The sequence below is a fragment of the Aethalodelphis obliquidens genome, unplaced genomic scaffold (assembly GCF_003676395.1).
Source record: "Aethalodelphis obliquidens isolate GAN/ISIS:26980383/991018 unplaced genomic scaffold, ASM367639v1 scaffold3, whole genome shotgun sequence".
Lineage (NCBI taxonomy): Eukaryota > Metazoa > Chordata > Mammalia > Artiodactyla > Delphinidae > Aethalodelphis > Aethalodelphis obliquidens.
Genome location: NW_020837947.1, coordinates 57,697,353 through 57,725,060, shown reverse-complemented (window position 1 = coordinate 57,725,060; position 27,708 = coordinate 57,697,353). Strand labels below are relative to the sequence as shown.

At 42.9% G+C, this 27,708-nt stretch overlaps 1 protein-coding gene across 4 annotated transcripts in view; it reads right to left on the bottom strand.

Annotated features, from left to right (window-relative positions):
- Positions 1–19,826, bottom strand: part of FAXC (failed axon connections homolog, metaxin like GST domain containing) — an 86,948-nt gene extending 67,122 nt beyond the window's left edge. For 2 of the 4 annotated variants that reach the window (XR_003429390.1, XM_027090054.1), the window contains exons 1-2: positions 14,340–14,873; positions 8,930–9,065 (exon numbers count right to left, since the gene is read on the bottom strand). Coding sequence is in view for 3 of the 4 variants with exons in the window: in XM_027090054.1 (XP_026945855.1) it covers positions 8,930–9,065; positions 14,340–14,605 (402 nt within the window). In the remaining variant the exon portion in view is untranslated. Of the gene's footprint in view, positions 1–8,929; positions 9,068–14,339; positions 14,874–14,954; positions 15,225–19,709 lie in introns of those variants that run through there. The other 2 variants (XM_027090069.1, XM_027090079.1) reach the window with 2 other exon arrangements.
- Between the last annotated feature and the right edge of the window lie 7,882 nt (positions 19,827–27,708).

The following is a 27,708-nucleotide window of genomic DNA, read 5'->3' as shown; positions in this document are numbered from 1 at the left end:
TGAAATAGAAACAAAGAAAACAATAGCAAAGATCAATAAAACTAAAAGCTGGTTCTCTGAGAAGATAAACAAAATTCATAAACCATTAGCTGGACTCATCAAGAAAAAGAGGGAGAGGACTCAAATTAATAAAATTAGAAATGAAAAAGGAGAAGTTACAACAGACACCACAGAAATACAAAGCATCCTAAGAGACTACTACAGGCAACTCTATGCCAATAAAATGGACAAGCTGGAAGAAATGGACAAATTCTTAGAAAGGTATAACTTTCCAAGAGTGAACCAGGAAGAAACATAAAATATGAACAGACCAATCACAAGGAATGAAATTGAAATGGTGATTAAAAATCTTCCAACAAACAAAAGTCCAGGACCAGATGGCTTCACAGGGGAATTCTATCAAACATTTAAAGAAGAGCTAACACCCATCCTTCTCAAACTCTTCCAAAAACTTACAGAGGAAAGAAGACTTCCAAACGCATTCTATGAGGCCACCATCACCCTGATACCAAAACCAGACAAAGATACTACAAAAAAAGAAAATTACAGACCAATATCACTGATGAATATAGATGCAAAAATCCTCAACAAAATACTAGAAAACAAAATCCAACAACACATTAAAAGCATCATACACCATGATCAACTGGGATTTATCCCAGGGATGCAAGGATTCTCCAATATATGCAAATCAATCAATGTGATACACCATATTAACAAATTGAAGAATAAAAACCATATGATCATCTCAATAGATGCAGAAAAAGTTTTTGACAAAATTCAACACCCATTTATGATAAAAACTCTCCAGAAAGTGGGCATAGAGGGAACCTACCTCAACATATTAAAGGCCATATACGACAAACCCACAGCAAACATCATTCTCAATGGTGAAAAACTGAAAGCATTTCCTCTAAGATCAGGAACAAGACAAGGATGTCCACTCTTGCCACTATTATTCAACATAGTTTTGGAAGTCCTAGCCACGGCAATCAGAGAAGAAAAAGAAATAAAAGGAATACAAATTGGAAAAGAAGAAGTAAAACTGTCACTGTTTGCATTTGACATGATACTATATATAGAGCATCCTAAAGATGCCACCAGAAAACTACTAGAGCTAATCAATGATTCTGGTAAAGTTTCAGGATACAAAATTAATGCACAGGGGCTTCCCTGGTGGCACAGTTGCTGAGAGTCCGCCTGCCGATGCAGGGGACACGGGTTCGTGCCCCGGTCCGGGAAGATCCCACATGCCGCAGAGCGGCTAGGCCTGTGAGCCATGGCCGCTAAGCCTGCACGTCCGGAGCCTGTGCTCCGCAACGGGAGAAGCCACAACAGTAAGAGGCCTGCGTACTGCAAAAAAAAAAAAATTCATGCACAGAAATCTCTTGCATTCCTTTACACTAATGATGAAAAATCTAAAAGAGAAATTAAGGAAACACTCCCATTTACCATTGCAACAAAAACAATAAAATACCTTGGAATAAACCTACCTCGGGAGATAAAAGACCTGTATGCAGAAAACTGTAAGACACTGATGAAAGAAATTAAAGATGATACCAACAGATGGAGAGATATACCATGTTCTTGGATTGGAAAAATCAATATTGTGAAAATGACTATACTACCCAAAGCAATCTACAGATTCAATGCAATCCCTATCAAATTACCAATGGCATTTTTTACAGCACTAGAACAAAAAATCTTAAAATTTGTATGGAGACATAAAAGACCCCGAATAGCCGAAGCAGTCTTGAGGGAAGAAAACAGAGCTGGAGAAATCAGACGCCCTGACTTCAGACTATACTATAAAGCTACAGTAATCAAGACAATATAGTACTGGCACAAAAACAAAAACATAGATCAATGGAACAAGTTAGAAAGCCCAGAGATAAACCCATGCACCTATGGTCAACTAATCTGTGACAGAGGAGGCAAGGATATACAATGGAGAAAAGACAGTCTCTTCAATAAGTGGTGCTGGGAAAACTGGACAACTACATGTAAAAGCATGAAATTAGAACACTCCCTAACACCATACACAAAAATAAACTCAAAATGGATTAGAGACCTAAATGTAAGACCGGACACTATAAAACTCTTAAAGGAAAACATAGGAAGAACACTCTTTGACATAAACCATAGCAAGATCTTTTTTGATCCATCTCCTAGAGTAATGGAAATAAAAACAAAAATAAACAAATGGGACCTAATGAAACTTCAAAGCTTTTGCACAGCAAAGGAAACCATAAACAAGATGAAAAGACAACCCTCAGAATGGGAGAAAATATTTGCAAACCAATCAACAGACAAAGGATTAATCTCCAAAATATATAAACAGCTCATGCAGCTCAATATTAAAAGAACAAACAACCTAATCCAAACATGGGCAGAAGACCTAAACAGACATTTCTCCAAAGAAGACATACAGATGGCCAAAAAGCACATGAAAAGCTGCTCAACATCACTAATCATTAGAGAAATGCAAATCAAAACTACTATGAGGTATCACCTCACACCAATTAGAATGGGTATCATCAGAAAATCTACAAACAACAAACGCTGGAGAGGGTGTGGAGAAAAGGGAACCCTCTTGCACTGTTGGTGGGAATGTAAATTGACACAGCCACTATGGAGAACAGTATGGAAGTTCCTTAAAAAACAAAAATAGAACTACCATATGACCCAGTAATCCCACTACTGGGCATATACCCTGAGAAAACCATAATTCAAAAAGACACATGCACCCCAATGTTCACTGCAGCACTATTTACAATAGCCAGGTCATGGAAGCAATCTAAATGCCCATCAACAAATGGATAAGGAAGATGTGATACATATATACAATGGAATATTACTCATCCTTAAAAAGGAACGTTACTGGGTCATTTGTTGAGACGTGGATGGATCTAGAGACTGTCATACAGAGTAAAGTAAGTCAGAAAAAGAAAAACAAATATCGTATATTAACGCATATATGTGGAACCTAGAAAAATGGTACAGAAGAACAGGTTTGCAGGGCAGAAATTGAGACACAGATGTAGAGAACAAATGTATGGACACCAAGAGGGGAGAACCGCGGCGGGGTGGGGATGGTGGTGTGTTGAATTGGGCGATTGGGATTGACATGTATACACTGATGTGTATAAAATGGATGACTAATAAGAACCTGCTGTATAAAAAAATAAATAAAATAAAATTCAAACATTAAATAAATAAATAAATTTTTTTAAAAAAGAAGTTAGGGCTAAGAGCCAAAGCAGAGAGTTCCAAAGGAGCCATTTTCCTTCTTTTCTATTTCTCGTATTTAAAAAGAATGACTGTGTCAAATACATGCTTCTTTTACAACCAGTTATGGCAAACCATGTCTTTATGTATGTATGTCTAAAGACAAGTATGGAAAGATGGTCGGAAGAGTTAGTGATGATAATCTCCTGCTAGTAGAATGTCAGGCGATTTTCATTTTCCCCTTACACTTTTCTGTAGTGTTTGAAATTCTTATAAGGACCTTATGTCATCTATATGTAATCAGGAAAAAAACAAAGAAACAGTAAATCCATTTTTAGTTTGAAAAAAAATTAGCCATATCTGCAGGACTCCTTGTACACTTTTCGCAACTTCCTATGAATCTATAATTATAACAAAATGAAAAGTTCTAAAAATTGACCCACGACTATTTATATTCTGATTTTAAAAAGATAATAACTGTAACCAACACAACAGGCTTTTTAAGAAAACCCTTGTGAGTTCCCACTAATGGTCATCAAATACTCATATCCATCTCATTTATGTTAAAAAATAAAAAAGCTTCAAATATAAAGTCGTGCTCTTGAGCTTCCCTGGTGGCACAGTGGTTGAGAGTCCGCCTGCCGATGCAGGGGACATGGGTTCGTGCCCCGGTTCAGGAGGATCCCACATGCCGCGGAGTCGCTGGGCCTGTGAGCCATGGCCGCTGAGCCTGCGCGTCCGGAGCCTGTGCTCCGCAACGGGAGAGGCCACAGCAGGGAGAGGCCCGCGTACCACAAAAAAAAAACAACAAAAAAAAAACAACGGTACTTAAAGTCGTGCTCTTAGGAAGATGATATTTTAATCTTTTTTTTAAAAGGTACAGGACACAGGAGGGGAAGAGGGTAGAGCTCCCTGGGTCTATGACAGAATACCTCTCTACTGATCCTCCAAGCAATGAGCCCCACCAGCACTTCCCAGGAACCACCTACATGCACACAAACCCTCGCTGACGGCACACGGGTCTCAAGGCATCGTCCCTCCCCCCCGCCCCCCGCTGCCCTCCCCGGGGACTCAGGGCATCCCTTTCTAAGCCATAGAACCATTTTCCTGTTACCTACCCCGCTGAACACTCCCTTCGTCTATTTTCCATAGAGACCTCACAGAAGAAAAAACACTCCTTTCCTAAAAAATATACTTAACAAGAAATACTAATTTTGGAAGGGGGTAAGCAGTCCCCTTCTCGAAAGCCTCTCCAGGCTTCATAGCAAGGCATGTATCCAGTTGTTCCAGTTATACTAACTAAAAGCAGTATATGCACCATTACTGCGTAACCGTCACTGCGTAACCGTCACTGCGTAACCGTGCAGCAACATGCTCTGAAACATGACCAGAGGTGTCAGGCTGCTGGCAGAGACAAGGCTGGGGCAATCAGTGCTTGATGGCTTGAAGGCAAGAAAGGAAAGGGCACCACAGCCTGGCAGCTGCTGCAGCCGCTGCCAACTGCAAGAGGACTTCAGCAAGGGTGGGAGGCACAGGAGATCCAGAAAGCCACCAGAGGCTGCAGAGCACGAAACTCAGGTTTGGGGCCCTAACTGCCCCAAAGCTGTCCTAGCTAAATGCAGCGATCTGGTGGGGAGTGACAACGGCCCAGAGACAGGCAGCCGCAGGGAGCAGTCTCTTCCCTCAACGTGAGTCCCTCAGTGACACACATCTTCAAGTGCTGACAGCCAACACCGAGCTGAACAAGGATCTCTCAAATCCGATCCAATGTATGTAGATGATTCAAGCCTTGTCTGGTCTTTTGCTATTTTCTCCTCCATTGCTGGCTTAGAAAGTCCTGAATAATCTCCCTGCTTCTCTGTCCAGACTGACCCCTTGCATTCCAGTTCCCCGTCATAAAGACCCTTTTTCTGTTCTCCAAACACCTCATGCCTGTCAGATTCCTTAACTGAAGTCCAGATTCAGTGTCATATTCCCAGAGGACAACTTACCAAGCTAAGCATGTCATTCAACTGTCCCAGCACTGCCTTAGGAGCATCACTGCCACACCCATGCCCTCTTCTGTACAGAAACCAGCTCAGAAAGCACAGGCCATGGGGAGGCAGGACTTGGGGGGTAATATCATTAGCAGGGTGCCAAAACCCTGGCTGGGTGAGGAACCTTCCCCCTCCAACCTCCCAGCTTCTCTGCTTCCTGCTAAGAAGACCACCCCTCCCTATGCTGCTTCTTTGTAAGAGCTTAAAGGTGAACCTCTGACCAGTGGGAGCCATTTGGAGGAGTGGCAGCAGACTGGAGGAGCCACAGTGGTGTGGGGATGCCTGGGGCTCACCTCCTTACTTTTCTTAAACTCCTTCAGAGGTACACAACCTGTGTCCTAAGCTTTAGCCTTTGCCCAGTGCAAATTCCTGGGCAGGGAAGCTGACATCCCTGGTAAAAGGAGACCTCAAACCAAAATAACTAGACACCTGAGGGGTACAGTTACTGTAAGAGAAGGGCAACAGATAATATATACAACATGAGGCAGAATGATTGGGACAGACCGAAAAATTTAATTAGCATAAGAAATATCCTCCAAGGGATAAAGGAAGAGATTGTAATACAAACCAAGGGAAAATGTTAAGAAGAAAAATGTAGAAGTTAAACACAATGGATGAGATAAATAATAGGATGGATACAAGAAGAGAACAGAGGGATGCAATGGAAGCTCAGAAAGACGAATTCTCCAAGAAGGAAGAAGAAAAGAATAAAGAGATAGGTTCAGAAACACATAAAATAATAGCAGAGATTCCAGGATCCAGATAATCAGGAATAGAAAAGAAGAAGGAGAAACAAACAAACAAAAAAGAAAAGGAGGGCTTCCCTGGTGGCGCAGTGGTTAAGAGTCCACCTGCCAATGCAGGGGACACGGGTTCAAGCCCTGGTCCGGGAAGATCCCACATGCCGCGGAGCAACTAAGCCCATGCGCCACAACTACTGAGCCTGCACTCTAGAGCCCGCGAGCCACAACAACTGAGCCCGCGTGCCACAACTTCTGAAGCCCGCGCACCTAGAGCCCATGCTCTGCGACAAGAGAAGCCACTGCAATGAGAAGCCCCTGCTCACTGCAACTAGAGAAAGCCCGTGAGCAGCGACAAAGGCCCCATGCAGCCAAAAATAAATTAATTAAAAAAATAAAAAATAATTTTTTTAAAAAAATGAAACGTGAAGAACATTAATAATTTCTTAGAATCAAAAAGAGATTAAAGACTTCAGGTGAAAAGAGTTTATAAAGGACCAAACAAGATACATGAAGACCCACACCAAGCCAGTTATGATGACACTTAAGAATGTTGAGATTAAAAAAAAAAGAAAAGAATGTTGAGATTCAATGTGAATTCTAAAAGCTTCCAGAGAGAAAGAAAAAGATCCAGATTAACATCAGACTTTTCAATAGCAACAGCAAACCAAAATGACAATGGAGTAATATTTTCAAAGCACTGAAGGAAACGAACTCTGGACACAGAAGTATCAAATGTGCGCATAATAAAGATGTTCTTGGGCATGCAAAGCCACTGCAAGTTTGCCCCATAAAGGCTCATTCAAAATATTCATCAAGGAAGTACTCGTATAAAAAAGATAAATAAATCCTGTAGGATAAGATATATGGGAAATAAAGCTAGTCAAATAACTTGGTAAGTTTTCTGGCCTAAAAAAGGACCATAAAAAGAGAAAGGATTTCCAAAATTCCAGAATTAAAATATCAGATAACAGCAACACACCTGGGATAAGCCCTGGGAAGAAAGAGACCCAAGGTTCACGCAAATCTACTAACAGACTTGTAGTATTAGAGGGAAAGCACAGATTTTGACCCATATAAGAAGTGAGTGGGGATAAATAAACACAAATTTGGATCTTAAGAGCAACCGCCATAACAACAAAAATAGAATTTGTTTTTAAATAACAAGAAAACATTTTTACCTATTAGAAAGCAGGAAATGAGATAAAATAAAAAACAAAGTATAGTAAGGAGAAAAATATTAAATAACATGTTAGAAATATGTCCTAATAAAATAATCATTGCAAGTGAAATGGATTAAACTCACCAATTAAGGACTCTCCGATTGGTTATAACTAATACATTGCCTACAAGAGACAAATACAAAAAAAAAGTAATAATAATAGAGAAAGAGGATGAAGAAAGATATCCCAAACAAATATGAACCAAAAGAAAGCTAGAGAATCGATCTGAATATCTGATAATATAGAATTCAAGGTTAAAAAAATCATAAGGGACAGAGATGGGTATATATACCAGAAAAAGAAATAAAGCAGTAAAAGATGTGATCTTTCATAGTATGTGGACCTAACAATATAACCTCGAATAGATACATACTCTTACCTAAAGCAAGAACTGACAGAATGACAGGAAAAGAGAGAAATCAACAAATACACTTGAATAGTTCAACCCAATCATTCCAGAAACTGTTAGAAGAGGCAGACAAAAAATAAAGAGAGGAGCTTCCCTGGTGGCGTAGTGGTTAAGAATCCGCCTGCCAATGCAGGGGACGCGGGTTCAAGCCCTGGTTCAGGAAGGTCCCACATGCTGTGGAGCAACTAAGCCTGTGCGCCACAACTACTGAGCCTGCACGCCTAGAGCCCGTGCTCCACAACAAGAGAAGCCACCGCAATAAGAAGCCCACACACTGCAACGAAGAGTAGCCCCCACTCGCCACAACTAGAGAAAGCCCGCATGCAGCAATGAAGACCCAATGCAGCCAAAAATAAATAAATAAAATAAAATAATTTTTTTAATTTAAAAAACTAAATAAAAAAAAAAACAGAGATATAACAGGTCTAAACAATACACTAAACATGCTCAAACAAGTAGATAAAGCGAAAGCTCTACTCCCAGGGAATATGATTCTATTTCCAACATTTATAAACAAGTAACCATACACTAGGCTAAAATGTCAGTGAATTCCAAGGAATTAATATCACAAAGACTACCTGCTTTGACCACAAAATTCAAAAACAATAACAAAAATCAAAGTTTTTTTTAATGCCTATGACTAGAACTTAGGTGAAAAAGAAAAACATAAGGGAATATTTTTTAAAATATAATTGAATGACAATGAAAACACAACCTGTCAAATTTGTGAGACACAGCTCAAGCATTACTCAGAGAAAAATTTATATTTTAAATGCATTCATTCCTCTGTTCCCTCTCTAAGGCTGAAATGAGCAAGTGCTTCCCTGAAAGTCACCCAAACAGAACAACGAAGCAGTAGGAAAAACTCTCACAAAATCTACAAATATCTCTTTGGTGGCCTGCTGGACGTTTGTCCCCAGGATTCATTAGAGATAAATATAATGCTTCCAACAAATAGAAACCTAAAGGAAAGAACCACGTCAGGCTCACCTTTACTTATAGGTTCCCAGTAGGCCAAACTATTAACCAAAGAATACTCTATGTCAGGAAAAAATAACATGGCCTTGAACAGTACGAAAGCCCAGACCCTTGTGATCACTCGTTAAATCGGATGTAAAAAATCAACAGACTGGGATCAAGTCTCCTAAGTATCTACTAAGGACTGGGCACCACCGCTTTCATACCCACCCCTCTGGCACCAAGAGCGAGCCCTTCCCACCCTGTGAGATTAAGTACTTCCCCCCCTAGTCAATATTGCTGCCACGAGGATAAAATATATTTGCACAAAAGTACCTGATAGGGTAAGTCAGCCATCCTTAAATAAGTTTCCATTTTCAAACAGAAAGGAGATAAACTGGGGACACCATTGTTAGGTCTTGCAAACTGATGCAAAATAATAGCATCTTTGGAGTCAATCTCTTGCTGTTTCCTGTCAAAACCAAAACAGAAAAAAAAGAACAATCCACGTGTTACACATGCAGTTCCCTTAGTTCCTTAGAGGCCCCTGCTGGGCTGGAGCTCCTCAATGGACAAGCAGGTCTGTTTGTCACAGGGGCTTACCTCACCAACAAGCACTTAGAGGGGGAAAGCTTGGTCAACACACAAGAGAACCTCACAAACTCTGCTGTTACCATAACTGCAAGGGCTCAGGAGAATAACATGTCAACCTCTTTCTGGTACCTGTGGCCTATGGGCAGGATGTGTACTTTCTGGTATAGGTCCACCTCTTCTCCAGCTGGCTATGTCTACCTGCCAGGGACAAGTTGGATTGCTAAAAAGAGATATTCTGTGCTTACTGTGCATCAGGCATTGTTCTGAGGGCTTCACGGGTATTATCTCATTTAATGTTCACAATAACCTTTTGAGGTAGGTACTACCGTTATCCATGTTTTGCAGATAAGGAAACTGAGGCACAGAGAATAAACTTGCCCAAAGTGCCATTACTAGTAAACAGCAGAACTTGGACTAAACCATGTAGTCAGAGCCTATGTTCTTGACCACGAGGCTGTACCATGAAACAGTCCATTCATCCACAGGACCTCGGAATAACAGTGCAGATTTGCTCTGCCACGACTCAAGTCTGCAGGGAATCTGAGGCTCTGTATATTCTGGTCCCTCTTCCAAACTCTCCATGCCCTCACCTGACCTTTCACCTGTGGTGCCGAGGAACCTGGCTTCTGGTGCTCTCTTCCTCTCTACCTTCACAGGTTCCCCACTTTCACCACACAGCATATATCCCAGTACCCCTGCCTTTTCCCTTTCTTCTGTCTCAGCCACACATCTATCTTTTCCTTTGGCTACTTTTCTGGGTGGTGAGGACTTCCCTGGTAGAGTTTTTCAATAGCCACCACGTAGGAGATCAAACGCTGGATACCACTTATGGATACCTGGGGTCAAGTGCAAGCCCTACTTCCTATTGGCCACGTCACCCAAGACCTCTCCTCCTCTCTCATTTGGAAAGTGAGGACAGTACCAATTCTACCTCAATTATCGCGAGAACTAAATAAGATAATTTCTGTAAACATTTGGTGAGTTATCAAGCATTAAGTGGTGGACTTTATTCTCATTCAAAGAGACATGGTCTTATCCCCTTAAACTAAAAAATCTCATTCCACACAGTGGCACTCATACACCACATTTGGGAACCTTTTGCAACTTCCATCTTTCACTCTACCCAACCATTTCCCAGTCAGATAAACCTCACTCTTCCCCCTTGGCCTTCCCTAAGCCTCTGGTTCCTTCACACTGTTCCTAGTGTAATCCCACACTTCCTTCTACCCAAGCAAGCAAGGGCAAGCTCTTCATATCATCATCACAACGATGCCCACTTCCTGCAGAAACTCCATTCAGTAAAACACACTCTTTTGGAGAAGTTTACCACCGGAGCGCCCTTTCCACTTACAGAGTTAAGAATGACTAAGTTTGAAAATACTAGTCAAAAGAATAAAAATATTTGCTGCCTTCTGACAATACTTGTTATAAAACAAAGGTTTTCACTTAGATGAAATATTTGGGAGGTCAGATACTAAAATTAAGATGCCACTTAGACTATGTTTCTAAAAAGTGCAAACTGTAGCTTTGACAATTAACTGACTTTGTCCAGTCAAGTAATTCAACTCAGAGTGGTAATTTCATGTAAATTAGCCAGGCAAAAAATTTAAGAACTGAAAGAGAGGAGATAAATGTAAAATCCCCTGCTCCACTGGCCAGAACAATCTAATTCTGATGGTTAACTTGGGCCATGTCCTAATAAGAATGGATGTGACCAGCATATGCCAATGACTTTGTGTACATCATACACATTAAGTTATTTCGTTCTGATAGTACCACTACAGAGCGGATATTGCTATAGTTTAAATTTAGAATATTATATCATACTTATATTTTACAGTAGACAAGGAAACTGAAGCTCAAAGAGGTTAAATAACTTGCCCAAGGAATACCAATTTAAGATCAAGTTGTTAATAACGCTAGTTCCCAAGCTTTTAAGCACTTCGACTACAACGAAAGTGGGCAATACCTCAGTTAATTTTATTAAAGTAGCTGGTTTGACTCAGACCACGCAAGCCTGGAACTTTCTGATGAAAGTCTGTAATAATTAATGATGGCCATCTTTTATTGAATGCTTACTATAACGTCGAACTCTGGCTAAGCATTTCACATGTGTTAACTCATGCAATCACCTCTGTGAGGAAGGCTACTATTATTATTTCCATTTCACAGATGAGAAAACTGAGTAACCAAGCTTACTCTCAGGTCCAAGGTTACATGGTTGGTTAAAGGCAGAGTGAATGTGAACCCAATCTGGCTCTAGAGCCCTCCCTCCAGGTCAGGAAGCTCTCTCTGTAATTTAAGACCAGAGGAGCAGGTCATCTGGACAGCTACATTTTATAAAGTGCCCTTATAGTGAGGACTGTCTAAGACAACACCTGTCAAGCAGCAAGACTAACCCCTACGCCCATGGTGAAGGATATCACAGATGACCATGCCTCTGTGTACGGCCGATGGGCTGTTAGTTTATAGAGATCACATGACCCATGGGCTGCTCTGATTCCCTAAGTTTTCTAGGGCAGGCTGAGCCCATGTGCCTAAAGTACAAACAAGCTATGGGTAACAAGTCATTCCTGGGTCATTCAATTTACAAACAACAACAGATTTCCAAATGCTGGACTGAATTAAAGAGATCTGCAAGGCTCTCTCCACTAGGGGAGGATAAAGTAAAGGGCTGGGACTCTATTCCTTTAAAAATACTGTGATGGGAAAAATATGAGTAAACTCCAAAATACCTACTTTGGTTATTATACTCATTAATTAAACTTCCTAAATAATTCTTACCTGGCAACTTTACTTTCCACTCTGGAGATGTACCCATAGATTAAGGTTAAGTCTACGCAGCAGGAAATCCAAGTACTGTGGTGAAGAATATGATTGCCAGTGAACTCAGACAGCGTAGCCATTTCAAGATGGATTTTCCATCCCACATATTTCAGATTGTTTTGTGTTTTGCCTAAACTACACAGACAATTGAAACTTAGATGTCCCATCAAGTGAAGGTCTCTATCGTGTAGCCTGCAAATCCCAGTGCCACATTTTCCTTGGTCTTCTTCCCCTATTCCCTCTGTGCCCCTAGCGGTTGTCAAAAACTCAGGTCTGTGCCACAGACTTGTCTTCCCTGAGCAATGCCCCAGTTCGCTTCCTCTCCGCCATCAAAACTTATTCCAGAATTGGTACTTGTTAGGAGAAAGTAGTAGAAGTGCGGGCTCCGCACACACACATTCTCAGATTTGAATCTGGATCCTACTACTCTTACTAAGGGATCTTGGGTGAATTGCTTAACCTCTCTCAGCCTCAACTTTCCTCAACTAAGAAATGGAGATCAAGCATTCAAAGGCAGTTGGCAGTTGCGAAGGTTAAATGCAGTCACATAGGTAAAGCACTTCTAAGCAGAGCCACCTATTAAGGGCTCAAAAACAGGCAGCCATTTGTTCATTATTTGCATTACAACAGGGTTTCCCAACTCAGTGTAAACATCTGTCAAGAAACAAAAGTGAATAAACCAAGGATGAAAAACACTTTTTCAAAAAAGTGTCCAAGTGGGCAAGGGGCTCTTCTGGGCGCAGAGACCACACCTACCAGGGCGTGGCCTGCTCCCAAGGTCAACTCTGAGCTCCCCCACCCACCTCCCCATTTCTGCAAGGTCATTTAAGCAAGTTTGAGACTCAGTCCTGTAAAGCTGGGCCTCACTCCCTCCTCAAAGTGGAAGACTGGTGAGAAGCCACATGGTTCGGAATCCTCCAAAGGCTTTGGACTGGAATATGAATTTCAGAACAACTGGGTTACCATTTCAAGCACTGCACAAATGTTTTCGTTTTCCATATGGCTTGAAACCTAGCTTGAAATAGAGTTCTAAAACTGGAAAATATATAAAATAATCTAGAGAAATAATTCCCTTAATTTTTTTAATTTGGTTCAACTAGATTCAAGACACTGTGCTAAGTGAGAGAATTCAATGATAAGCTTAAAATAAAACTTCCCAATTATGAAAGACAATACATTTCCCCAGCCCTAAATGATTTCCACTCTCTCCGAGACTAAAAATATTCAAAATACCTGTTAGGCTGCTACAGTGTCCTCTTGGAATCCCTGCAGGCCTGTTAAAGGTCACCTACCACTGTCTTTGTTTATAAACCTATTGTGTAGGATTCCCCCATGGGAAGAAGACATGAAGACACATTTTCTCACTCTTTAGAAAATATTGGCCAAGAGGGACATTCTGAGCTATTGAAAACTGCTCTTTGCTGGTCCTCCCCCCAGTGACAGAGGGCTCAAACACATGAAAATTTTAACCGTAAACTGGCATATCAATTAGCCAAACCACTGGTCCTGGCAGCCTATGGCGTTATTCTACTCAAACAAAGATCTCGTGTCCGGCTGGATGTACCAACAGCAGGGGCCTCCATTTTCTGGTATTTCCAAGTCAATCCTGTAAACATTCTGCGGCAGGCGGCAGAGGCAACTGTTTAGGGCCTGGGGCAACTCCCATGCAGGCCCATGTGCTAGTTCAGTCCTCTGGATCTCCTCCTGTTCGCACAACAATGGTATTTAAACCTGAAGCTGGTGCTTAGCTTTAGATACCAGATTAGCACATAACCGGTTTAAGGCTGCATCAAAATTGCACACTCCGCTGTGCATCCCTAACAGGGACCCGGAGGTCTCTGAAGCTTTTGCAATTTCAGCCTTTTGATGATGTTGACACTTGGGGACGGACAGTGGAGAACTAACCTTTAAGTAAAAGATAAGGTTAGTGGTTAATATCCCAGCATTATCATCTATAAACAAATAGGGCATTGCATAAAAATGTAACTTAGTATTTCTGCAGGACCTAATTCTATTGTTGCAAACACACTGCAGTTAAGATCAGACTATTATGCTCCATAACAGCCCAGAGAATGTTTGCGTTTAGCACCGAATGATAGGGAGACAAGTGTTTTTCCCTCCCAGTACCAGTTTAATTCTCCTGTCAACTCCAAACTGCCCCTCACGGCCAGGTGACCACGGACTGCCTCTGGCGAAAGGGAAGGACAGGACTCGGGCGTTTGGGCGTTGTGACCGAGAGGTTGGCACGGGTCCCCTCTCGCGCCAACCCTGCCCTGGCCAGGTGTCCCTCTCTGCGCCCCTGCGCGGGGCCCTCTCTCCGGCTCACCTAATGACCAGGAGTTCGTGGAGCAGATACGCAGCTGCGGCCAGCAAAGCTCCCCCGGTCAAGTAAAGGGTTTTCTTCCACCAGGGATCGGAGCCCAGCCCTGCCATGATCCCACCGTAATCCTGCAAAGGGAAAGCGATGATGTCCCCATAAAAGGAGAAGGGCTCCTCGGACCCGGCCCACCAGCCGAAGAAGGAGACGCTCTGGTTCCAGCTCAGATCCACCACGCACGGCCTGGACGAGGCAAAGCCAACCCCCCAGTGCATGCTGCGCGGCTGGCTGCGGGCGCCCCTCCCAGGGCCCGCGCCGCCCGCATGGGAAGGGGCCGGCGCGGCCGGGCGCTGGCTCAGCGGCGCACTGGCGGTGCGGGCGGCGCGGGCGGCGCGGGCGGCGCGGGCGGCAGCGACCGAGGCGGCGGCGGAGGAAGAGGGAGGGCGCGGGCCGCGGGCGGCGGGCCTGGCCGGCGGGGCCCCGGAGCCCGGGGCGGCAGCGGCGGCCGCCGGCTCCCCCCGCAGCGGCCTCTCCGCGCCGCTCTTTGTGTCGGCGCCGGGAGAAGGCCGCGTGATGTCATTGCTCCCTGGGGCAGGGAAACAGAGGCGGGATAAAGTCACCTACCCCGCGCCCTGCCCCCGCCCCGCATCTCCGCGGTCCGGCGGCCTCCGCCCCGGCCGGAGCTGCAGGGCTGGGCGAGCCGGGCGGGCTCCGCGCCTCCAGGCGGCACGGCCGGGAACGGCTCGGCGCGCGAGGGCAGGGCTGCGGACGTGGCTGGAAATGCGGCTCCCCCCGGAGGAAGCTGCAGTCGGGCCCGGATCTCCGTCCCCCACCGCCACCCCCGGCCAGTCCTCCGCCTCCGCTCCAGCCCCTCCCGCAGGCGCGAGAGCGGGGTGCGCGCAGGACTCACCTGCGGCCGCGCGGAGCTCGGGCAGAGACACCGCCCAGCGCGAGCCGGGAACCGGGGCCCGGACAAGGTCGCGAATTACGTTGCTCCGGCCGTCAGGAAAGCGCTGTGTCTTTGCATAACTCATAAAAACACTTATCACATTACACAGTTACCTAAGTCTCGGCAGCGTGCCCACGGAGGGATGTCTGGTTTGATAAACAACAACAAAAATGTACTCTAGAGCGATTTCCCCTCCGACAGACGCAGCCCAAGTCCTAGTCTTTCCCCTTGGAAATCATTACCAGGGAACTCAGGGAATGTGGGGTGTTGCTGTTGTTTTTCCTTTCCTTTTCGGTGCAGAAAATCTGTCAAACGTGGATGTGTGTGTTTGTGTGATCAATTTTCTTCCCTTTAACATCATTTTTAATAGTTCCTACGTGCTTCATACAAGTGTATGATGTACACACAAATTTTAGCAAGAGCATGGATAGTTTAAAATCGTTTGAAGGAACGGAAAAAAAATTCAAGTGGCGGGGTGGGGGGGGGGCGGCGGTTATTACTCTTAAGGTTAAAGGATGGATATAGGAAGCCTCCACGCGTTTGCGTGAGAGAGCCGACATTGGAGTGAAGGGGGACACGCCCTTCTACTTCCCCTGCCGCCCCAGCCCCTTAGAACAGGCAATGAGGGCGGTCATACAGCTAATAACGTGGGGCGCGGTGCCAGCCCCCACCAGATAAGGGCAGCCAGGCTGGCGCCCAAGCACCAGCACATGAGGGGTCTCAAACACCCCTGCAGACCTCTCAGCAAGAAGCAGAGCATGCGGTTGGAAGTGAAACTTCCACGGGCAGGTTGCAAGGAGTGGAACCCAAGGGCCTGCTGGAGAGACAGAGGTGGTCACCAGACTGTCTTCCGGGGAGAGAGAGCAGGAGGCCGCATAGGAAGCAGAGTGGACAGGTTTGGGATCCGAACTAAAGGCTCTGTACAGGGAGGGGGCAAGAAGCACTGGCACCAGGGATCCTCCATTGTTCTTCCCCCATGGCATCCGCCTATGCTCCCTTTAAATGTTGAGCCAGTATTTAAAGAATATCCGTTTGTACCTAATTATTGGCCTGAGTGTCTAGGTCCAGCCATGAGGACCTAGTGAGATGGTATGAAGACCTGGGGAGCCAGAGTGAGCGTCTTTACTCCACCCCTACCACCACCACCGCCAATTCTGAAAGCCTTGGCGTCATAACCATGACATTAGCTCCAAGCTAGAGGCATCTTGTTATTTTTATTTTTTCAAGAACCTTGTTTTACTAACTATTGAGGTATTACAAGAGAAAAAAAAAGGAAGGGGCTAATATTTATTGAACACCTGCCTGTCTAGTGATGATACATTTTTCAGTAACTCGCCAAAACAATCTGTGTTAAATAACTATTGGCATCCCTATTTTACAAATGAGAAAACTGAGGCTCAGAGAGGTAAGTTAACAAGCTCAAGTCCCAGAGCTAGGTAATGATAGAGCCAGGATTCAAACCCCATGTGTCCCACACCAGCAGCCCTTTGGGCTTTCCACCACCTACAATGGCTCTCATCCCAGGTACCAGTGCTGGAGTGCTGTCTATGGTATTTCTTCTTTAGGCCATCGGTCTGTGGCTCAGTCTTCTGAACCACGTCTAAATCCAATGACTACAAAGCCTCAAACGCCTGCCTGTTATGCTATCACCTTTTGAGAAAGGTAGATTTAGGCCGTTCCTTTACGCAGATATTGCTATGCCTGTGTCATGTCACTCTGCAGCCTGGCCATAATGATATGACAAGGGACAAATAAATCAGTGCTTCCCAAACTTTGTATACGTATCATCTGAGAATCTGCCACAATGATCAAAAGGGACAATTAGATCAGTGTTTCTCAAACATTACTGTGTATACAAATCACTGGGGATCTTGTTCACATGCAAATTCTGACTCAGGAGTTCTGGGGTGAGGTCTGAGATTCTGCATTTCTAACAAGCTTCCAGGTGAAGCCACACCACACTTTGATTATCAGTGGTCTAGAACACTAGCTTATGAGGGGCATCAAAAACTCTGCCCCAGGGCTTCCCTGGTGGTGCAGTGGTTGAGAGTCTGCCCGCCGATGCAGGGGACACGGGTTCGTGCCCTGGTCCGGGAAGATCCCACATGCCGTGGAGCGGCTGGGCGTGTGAGCCATGGCCTCTGAGCCTGCGCTTCCGGAGCCTGTGCTCCGCAACGGGAGAGGCCACAACAGTGAGAGGCCTGCGTACCACAAAACAAAACAAAAGAAAAAAAACTCTGCCCCAGAGTGGCATGTACATATATACACTACCCAGTGTAAAACAGCTCGTTAGTGGGAAGCAGCCACATAGCACAGGGAGCTCAGCTCGGTGCTTTGTGTCCACCCAGAGGGGTGGGATAGGGAGCGTGGGAGGGAGATGCAGGAGGGAGGAGATATGGGGATATATGTATACATATAGCTGATTCACTTTGTTATAAAGCAGAAACTAACACACCATTGTAAAGCAATTATACTCCAATAAAGATGTTTTAACAAGAAAAAAAAAGAAAAAAATGAAGCACACAAAAAAAAAGAAAACAAAAACTCTGCCCCAAAGAGACAGAACCCCATGTTGAATGGTTCCTAACCAACCCAATTAAGTCACCATTCTTGCTGAGTCTGGACACTAGACACACAGATAAAAGGGTTGGGGCAGCAGTAGAATCAGAAATGGAAAGAAAATGAATTAAGACTCAAGAAAAGCAATTAGAACAGAGAATAATGCATATGCCTTATGAGAAGCTGATCTGATGCTCGAGTTCTAGGAGCTGAGGGCGGAAGCCATGGGGCAGGAGAGGTGGGGTAGGGCCTTAGAGGGAGAAGAGGGAGAAGACAGAGTATCCTGGGGGAGTAGTGACATCATGGCACCTTTTTTCAGGAACCAACACAAAGAGCATAAACAAGTGAATAAAATATTTTATAAGTTTCTTTTATCCTGGACATTTTCACAAGAATGTTATACTTCATGCTTCAAAATATAGCTTAAGAGATTTAAGATCCTGCTCTTGTAGTAATAAGTGGATGTGGGGTTCACTGGTGGCGCAGTGGATAAGACTCCATGCTCCCCATGCAGAGGGCCCAGGTTCGATCCCTGGTCAGGGAACTAGATCCCACATACATGCCACAACTAAGGAGCCCTGGAGCCACAACTAAGGAGCCTGCCTGCTGCAACTAAGGAGCCTGCCTCCCATAACTAAGACCCAGAGCAAACAAATAAATAAATAAATATTTTTTAAAAAGGTGGATGTGATGTTAGCATTATTGCTGGTTTTATATAATGAAATTTAATGTTATTTTATTAAAATATCTCTGTATTATTCAAAAAATTAAGTTTACTTGATAATGTTACCCTGAATTTTACTGTAAAGCTTCTGCTTTCTTGGCTTGACTTGTGGAGAAGAGATCTAATACTCCCCTACCCAGATATCCAACATTATAGCTGGAAGCTTGTTGTCACCATAAGGTGACTTTGCCTATCTACTTTCTGATCCACTGGACTTGGGCATTTTATTAATCAGTATGCAACACTCAGAAAACATTTCTTGAAGATTGACTTGATGCTGAGAAAAGATATTCAAATAATAACCAGGCTCAGATAAGTGAGGGGCAATTAAGAAGGCGGGTCATGAAAGGGTTTGGAAGATTTTTAGCTTGGGCAGTGCATTAGTGTGCTAGGGCTGCTCTAACAAAGTACCACAGACTGGGTGGCTTAAATAACAGAAATTTATTTCCTCACAGTTCTGGAGGCTAGATGTCTGAGATCAAGCTGTTGTCAGGGTTGATTTCTTCTAAGGCCTCTCTCCTTAGCTTGTTAATGGCCATCTTCTCCCTGTGTCTTTACATGGTCTTTGCTCTGTACGTTTGTGTCCTAATCTCCTCTTTATCTAAGGGCATCAGTCATATTGGGTTACAACCACCCTAATGACCTCATTTTACCTTAATTATCCCTTTGAAGGCACTACCTCCAAATACAGTCACATTTTTAGGTACTGGACGATTAGGACTTCAACATATGGATTTTAGGGGGACACAGTTCAACCCCTAACAGCCTATTGAATGCCTAAATGGAGATGCCCAATGGCAACAGAATGTGTGGGTTTAGAAAAGAGCTTTGGGCCTGGGAATGAGACAGGTGGGGGTCATTAAAGGGTAGACATGAGAATGTGAGGGTGAATGCTAAGTGAGAAGAGACAGGGGCCAAGGACAGAGCCCTGAGAACACCACAGTTAGAGGATGGCCAGAGGAAGATAGGACCAACCAGGAAACTGAGAAGGAAAGAGAGGCCAGGAGGGAAGCCGGACAGGTGTAGGGCCGCAGAAGCCAAGGGAAGAGGGCGTCTCAAGAAAGTGTGAGATGGGATCAATTGCATCATATGCTCCTAACAAGTCAAGTAAAATAAATTTAGCCCAGCAGCGTAGACATTACTGACCTGGCAGGTGAGCACTTTCAAGTGTCAGGGGGTCAGAAGCCAGGCTTGAAAAATGAAGGTGGGATAGTAAGTGCAGAAAACACCCACAATGAATTTGGCTGTGAAAGGAGGAAGCAAAGGTTGATCGTCAGAGAGGGGAATAAATATTTCTCCATTCTTTTTAAAAAGGGATCACATGCATTATTTTTGATATTACTACATAAACACAGTACAAAATTCAAAAGCTACAGAGAAGAATGCAATGAAAAGTCAATTTCTACTCAGATATCCCCACACACACACCAATGTCGCCTCCGGATGCACCCTGCTCCTTGCCCCAGATGCTGACCTTCGTGAAGGACAGCAGCGGTTGTGGGTACCCAAGCTGCCGTCGTGGAGCTTGCCTGTGATGGAGATCAGAGGACCGGAGGGGAGTAAGGAAGGGATGACAAATCCTTAGTATCTTTTCCTGCAGAGTTGCCCCATGCTGTGCCTCTCTTCACATGGCTCCCTCTGTGGGTTTCAGGAACTAAGTCCACACATTTCTCCTTCAGCCAGAGGGCTGGCAATGGCTTCCTGCTGTTGCTAGAGCTGGGGTTCTGCATTTTTGTAAATAGTCCTTTTATTAAATGGTCCTCAAAATGTCCAGTTTGCATGTGCCTTCAGTTTTCTGCTGGGACGCTAAAGGATACAGTCTCCTCCTAACTGTTCCCCAGACCCCTCCCCAGAGACAAATACAACCATCAGCTTCTGTGTTTATTCCCAGAGATATTCTATGCATTATAAAAGCATTTTCTATTTATTTTTACACTATTTAATTTTACAAATTGTATCATTTAACTGCCTGTCTTGCACCTTACTTTCTTTTTTATCTTAAACATAGAACTTCCAAGCTTCTTTCTTTCTTTTTCTTTCTTTCTCATTCTCTTTCTTTTTCTTTTTCTTTTTCTTTCTTCGTTTTTCTTTCTTCCTTCCTTCCTTTCTTTCTTTCTTTCTTCATAGAATACCACAGATGCATATATATATATATATACACATATATATATATGGAATTTCTGGGTCGAAAGAGCCATGCATTGTAATTGTGATAGATGCTGCCATATTGTTCTCCATAAAGAGCAATACACACTCTTAGTTTTGAAAGTGTTTTGAAAGTGTCTCTTTTCTCATACATAGCCTAACCACACATATTCTTAAATATTTTGATCCTTCCTAATTGTCAATGAGAAAGCAGTCTCGTAGTTTTAAATTTGTGTTTCTTATTACGTGTGAGGTTGAGTACATTTTTTTGAAAGATGCATTTGTATTGACTTTTCTACGAACAGTTCATTTTCTTCACTGGGTTATTAGTATTCTTCATTGATTTATATGAGGTCCTAATTGAGAAAGAGAATTCTTTTTCTGTAAATTAGTTTGCAAACATTTTCCCCAGCTTGCTATTTTTCAATTTTTTCTTCTATGGCTTCTTGGTTTTCTATCATAGTTTCAAAGAGGCCTTCTCCTCTGAGTGGGATGTTCCAATCTATGGCTTCAGATGTTCTTAGGTAACCTCAGGTGTTGACCATAAAGGTATGGTAGAAGCCTCTAGAGACAAGGTTCTGTTGCTGATGAGGTAATGCACAAACCATCCACATAGACGTTGGAGTTACTCAGGAAGCTGGGAGGACTTAGGTAAGAACAAAGACACTGTGATTGAGGGTTGTGGCCAGAAGTGGAGTTTGGCAATAAACGGAGAGTAGAGGTTAGGAGAGCTAGACTTGAGGCTTGGAGACATGAGAGCTTTTATTCAAGAGTAATGGCAGTAATGGCAGTGGTCCAGTGGCTAAGGCTCCTTGCTCCCAATGCAGGGGGCCCATGTTTGATCCCTGGTCAAGGAACTACCCCCCACATGCACAACTAAGAGTGCGCATGCTGCAACTAAAGATCCCGCATGCCGCAACTAAGACCTGGCACAGCCAAATAAATGAATAAATATTAAAAAAAAAAAAAAGAGTAATGGCAGTGGGACTTTCCTGGTGGTCCAGCGGTTAAGACTCTGCACTCCCAATGCAGGGTGTGCGGGTTTAATCCCTGGTCAGGGAACCAGCTGCCACATGCCACATGGCGGGGCCTAAAATAAATAAATAAATTTGAAACAGTACATTTATAAAACCTCATATGTAGTATGAGCTTACCTCTGTAAAAGAATTTTTAAAAAGCAGAAAAAAAGAAAAAAGAGTAATGGCAGTGAGTGAAAAGGACTCAAATCCCATCTCGCAACTCTGAGGTTCATAGACAATATGAAACTTCCTCTCAGAACGGCTGCAGGTGAAATCATATCCTCAGAGGAAAGCCAGGTTTCAGTTAAGGTAGAAAGTAAAGGAAACTTCAATGCAGACTTGAGAAGTAGGGTAGTTGATAAATCATGAACTGGTGCTTATAGAGGTCACAGCAGAAAAGTGTAGAAGGGAGAAGTGGGAGGTTGAGTCAGGGAAGACAAATTCAAGAAACAGTCTTAGGAGAGATTATAGGAAAGAATCAGTGTGGGTGTCTGAATCTTGGGCAACGACTAGGGATTGCAGGGATCCTTATCAGGCTACAAGAGTGTCAAAAACATTTGGCCCCAGCAGGTCTGTAGAGTGCCAGTCACCTGGGCCTGAACTGATTGATCTCAGAGGAAGATGTCCTCTCAAGAGCACGGAGAGATTTGCCTCTGGAAGAGTTAAGGTTCAGCATCCATTGATTGGTTCTCAGGGAAAAACGAGAGCAAAACTGCCAGGTCTGTGGGTGCTCAGGTAAACAAGCAGAGGCCTGAGAGCGCAGAGCCCTCGTTACTATGCGGTGAGTCTGGGTGCTACCTGGTGGTGTGTGTGAGGATGGGGGCAGATGAAGATGAGGAGAGCTGCTGGGACATCCCACCGCACAAGGCAGTTCCCTTAGGCTCTTTGATAACATTGGGTTGCGTATTTCTCATCCATCCACCCACCTAGCCTGCTACCTAGGTGGCTAATCCAACTATTTATCTCTATTTAAAATCAATCTTTTGGGAATTCCCTGGCGGTCCAGTGGTTAGGACTCTGTGCTTTCACTGCCAAGGGCGCGACCAAAAAATAAATAAATACATAAATAATAAAATCAATCCTTTTTTTTTAATGAGTTGAAATTCTTTAAACGTTGCATAAATCTGATTGTTAATTAATCTAGACTTCTACCATCCCATCCTGACAAAACTAAGTCTAAAAACAGAATCCCAGAATGTCTCTTCAATTTAATATCAAAAGAATGACCAAAAAGAGGCAATTTAAATCATCATCCAGTTTTCACCTTTCACAGCTAGTGACACCCTTCATGTTCACTTTTACAAAATATAAGCAGAAGACAGAGTGACCGTATTTTTCTTTTCCTGACATATTCTGTCAAGTAAAGACTATATTTCCCTACTGCAGTATTTTAACTATAGTCACCTTTAACCTTTTTTGGGGGTCATGAAACTTTTGAGACTCCGATGAAAGCTATGGGACATTCTCGGCAGAAAAATACACACACACGCAAAACTTTGTTCCCTATTTCAGGGGGCTCCTAGAACCTCAGAAGCCTGTATCAGGACCCCAGATACAGAGCCTGTTTTAGAGTCAGAAAGACATGTGCAGATCTTACATGATGTCAGTGACTTTATGTCTGTTGGGTCCCATCTGTCAACGGGAAACAAAATCAAATCTATCAGAGTGGAAACATCTCGTGTCCATATTTACTTTGTAACTCTCCACCCCCATTCTCAGTTCTGTTCACATCATCTTGAGAACATATTTTCTTCCTTTGGCTCCAACTGGTGGCTTTTAGTTCCTAGATAGTGGCTCGTTTATATGTGCTGCATCCTTTTCTTGCTGGGATACAAGAGGTTTATTGATCTCACAATAAATTCTTTTGCTTGATTTTCATGCAAACCATCAGTGTCAGGATTTTTGGCTTTTTTTTTTTTTTGATACAGAGAAGACTTGCATGTCATTTGCATCTCATTAGTAATAGTCAAGTAAGAATCTCCTTTCTAATAGAGTCGCATTGTAAGTTAATAAAAGCAATTATGTGTTGACTGTTCTAACACTTTCATTTGGTTTCGTTTCCGTCTTTATTTCTCCATTGACATTTTCTTAGGATTCGTAGATTTTTGGATCAATGTCTGTAAGCCTGTAATTATACAAATATGTTTTACAGAATTGCAGGGACCTTGCCAATCCAGGTTTAAAAAATATTTCCAGTAAGCATGACTTACTCCTATGCCTCGTTACCGAGCAGTCTCTCTAAATCTTTACTTGATGCCTCTCAATATTGTGTATTCCAGGTCAACGGTAGCACAGAAGCCCTCGTTGAGTGTCCCTAGCACACATCAAAAAGACATTTCAAATAATGTCAAAATTTTTTACTTTTTTGCTTGACTGAGATATTTTTGTTGTGTAGTACTTGAATTCAATACTTCTCTTCAATTTATAATTAATACAAAGTAAAACCTGTAACTATAATAGAAAGTAAGGCTATAATTTTATTTGGGGTCTTTAAAGCATTTTATTAAGTTGCCATCAGTAGCATGTAATTGTTATAGTCGTAGAAAGGCAATGAAGCTCTAAGAGAACTGAGGCAAACAGCCCAGACTCTAGATTTTGTGATGCTGTTTGATTTAAATGCTTTTGAAGGTGCTACCTTGCATACAGACAATTCACATACGTGATAATAATCCAGTTGTGTGTGGTTATTCTACCATGATGACCATATGATGGTACAGATACTAGGTACAAGTATCAAAGTGGTGACGTGCACAAGCTCAGCAATCAGACTGCCTGGGTCTGCATCTTACTACTTGTGAGAGGCTGAATACATTTAACATCTCTGTGAAATGGAGTGGACGGTAGTCCCTACCTAATGGGGCTATTACTGAATCATACTGAATTTCCATCACTTAACAATGTATATTTTTAATAATTGAAAGAGTGTTCTTTCTAAAATAAATGCCCTTTGTTTGGGGGCTGCTTTTTAATCAATTTCATTACACAGTCCTTAGATTAATCGTTTTTTTTTAACTTTTTAATTTATTTTTGGCTGCATTGGGTTTTCGTTGCTGTGCACGGGCTTTCTCTAGTTGCGGCGAGGAAGGGCTACTCTTCGTTTCGGTGCGCGCGCTTCTCATTTCAATGGCTTCTCTTGTTGCAGAGCACGGGCTCCAGGTTTGCCGGCTTTTGTAGTTGTGGTGCACGGGCTCTAGAGCGCAGGCTCAGTAGTTGTGGTGCACGGGCTTAACTGTTCCACGGCCTGTGGGATCTTTCTGGACCAGGAATCGAACCCACCTCCCCTGCATTGGCAGGCGGATTCTTAACCACTGTGCCACCAGGAAAGTCCCTGTACAATATATCCTTGTAGCTTATTTTATTCATAGTAGTTTGTATCTCTTGTATCTTGCCCCTTCACCTTATCTTTCTGTCTTATTTCACTTAGCATCTAAGACCCTCCAACAATATCCATGTTGTTGCAAATGGCAAAATTTCATTCTTTTTGTGGCTGAGTAGTATTCCATTGTGTGTGTGTGTGTGTGTGTGTGTATTAGGGTGGCAAAAAAAAACTGTTCGGGTGGAAAAACCTGAACGAACTTTTTGCCCAACCCAATACATATATATAAATAACATCTTCTTTATCCATTCATCTGTTGATGGACAGTTAGGTTGCCTCCATATCTTGGCAATTGTAAATAGTGCTGCTGTGAACGTTGGGGTGCACATATCTTTTTGAATTAGTATTTTTGTTTTTGTTTTGTTTGGATAAATACTCAGGAGTGGAATTGCTGGGTCATATGGTAGTTCTATTTTTAGTTTTTTGAGGAATCTCCATACTGTTTTCTGTAGGGGCTGCACCAATTCACATGTCCACCAACAGTGTACAAGGGTTCTCTTTTGTCCACATTCTTGCCAACACTTGTTATTTGTAGACTTTTTGATGATAGCAATTCTGACAGATGAGAGTTGATACCTCATTGTGGTTTTGATTTGCATTTCCCTGGTGAATAGCGATGTTGAGCATCTTTTCATGTGCCTATTGGCCATCTGTATACCTTCTTTGGAAAAATGTCTATTCAGGTCATCTATCTTTTTTTTTTTTTTTTTTTTTGCAGTACACGGGCCTCTCACTGTTGTGGCCTCTCCCGTTGCGGAGCACAGGCTCCGGATGCACAGGCTCAGCGGCCATGGCTCACGGGCCCAGCCGCTCTGCGGCATGTGGGATCTTCCCAGACCGGGGCACGAACCCGTTTCCCCTGCATCAGCAGGCGGACTCTCAACCACTGTGCCACCAGGGAAGCCCTGTCTATCTTTTAATCTGGTTGTTTTTTTGATGTTGAGTTGTATGAGCTGTTTATATATTTTGGATATTAACCCCTTATCAATCATATCATTTGCAAATACTTTTTCCCATTCAGTACGTTGTCTTTTTGTTTTGTTGTTGGTTTTCTTTGCTGTGCAAAAGTTTTTAAGTTTAATTGGGTTCCATTCATTTATTTTTGCTTCTGTTTCCTTTGCTTGAGGAGACCAAAAAAAAAAACCACAAAAATACATTGCTACAATTTATGTCAGAGTATTCCACCTATGTTTTCTTCTAAGAGTTTTACAGCTTCTGGTTTTCCATTTAGATTAATACCAACACTTTTCTTTTTTCCCAACAGATAGAATGAAGAAGCTTTGCTTTGGTAACAAAACTACTAGAATTCAGACTAAGAATCAAACTTTTAAATGAAACCCAGTGGGAACTCCTGATGTTTAGTGTCCTAATTAGACATTAGCAACTGAAGTTAAAATTTCTTTTAACCCTTTAAATTTCAGTTTCCTCCCTGGAATGCCACTGAGAAGCAAATGATAAGCTAAGATGGTTGGGAATTGTTCGTGTGGTGAGCCCAATCCAACAGGCATTGACAAAGAAATACAGAAAGCTTATGAGCTTAAAAGTGAGAAAGGCTAGGGAATTCCCCGGCGGTCCAGTGGGGTGCAGCCAAAAAAAAAAAAAAAAAAATGGTGAGAAAGGCTAGAAAGTAAAAGCTGACTTTCTATATGAGTCACAGGTGTTCAACCTATATTTCTCATATTTGGTCAACACCCTCTATCAAAGTCCTTATACATTCTGAACTTTCAGAAAAAGCCAAAAAATCACATACTTCAAGAGGCGTGAAAGTATATTTCAAGTCAGTCCCTCTAATTACAAAATGTTAGCCGAAAAAGAAAATTTCCGTAACTAAACTCTTAAATTGAGTTCAAAAATCTTTTCTACTTAAAAAAGGCACCACAAAACATTTATAGAACTGTACAGAGAAAAATGTCCAACATAATCTGAATTTCTTGATTCTACCGTTTGACCAAACCCAGTATATATTTAACAATCAATTTGCTTTCCAAAAACCAAAATTTAAAGGAAAAAAGACATTTTATCTTCCTAAATATAAGTGGTATAAAATAAAACCAGTCAGAAGCATAACTGCCTTTAACTAAAACCAAATAAAGAAGAACCTAGATGATACAAATTTACTTAAATTAAAACATTACAGTATATATGTATGTGCATACATGCGGGAAAAATATCATATAATCTGTAAGATGAAGTGAAATATGTATACCCTATTTATATAATAAAGGCTGAGAAACTTAAACTCCTAGATCACATAATACCTCATCAAAACTTCTTTTAATCCATAGACTAATCCCTTGAAGGTAGCTATTAGATGAAACAACAAAAGCTTTTTTCTAAGGTTTTAGCCCTTTCTATTGACTTTCTTTTCTTTATGATCCCGTCTCAAAAGACAGATGGTGGGCTTCCCTGGTGGCGCAGTGGTAGAGAGTCCGCCTGCCAATGCAGGGGACACGGGTTCGTGCCCCGGTCTGGGAGGATCCCACATGCCACGGAGCGGCTGGGCCCGTGAGCCATGGCCGCTGAGCCTGCGCGTCCGGAGCCTGTGCTCCACAACGGGAGAGGCCACAGCGGTGAGAGGCCCGCGTACCAAAAAAAAAAAAAAGACA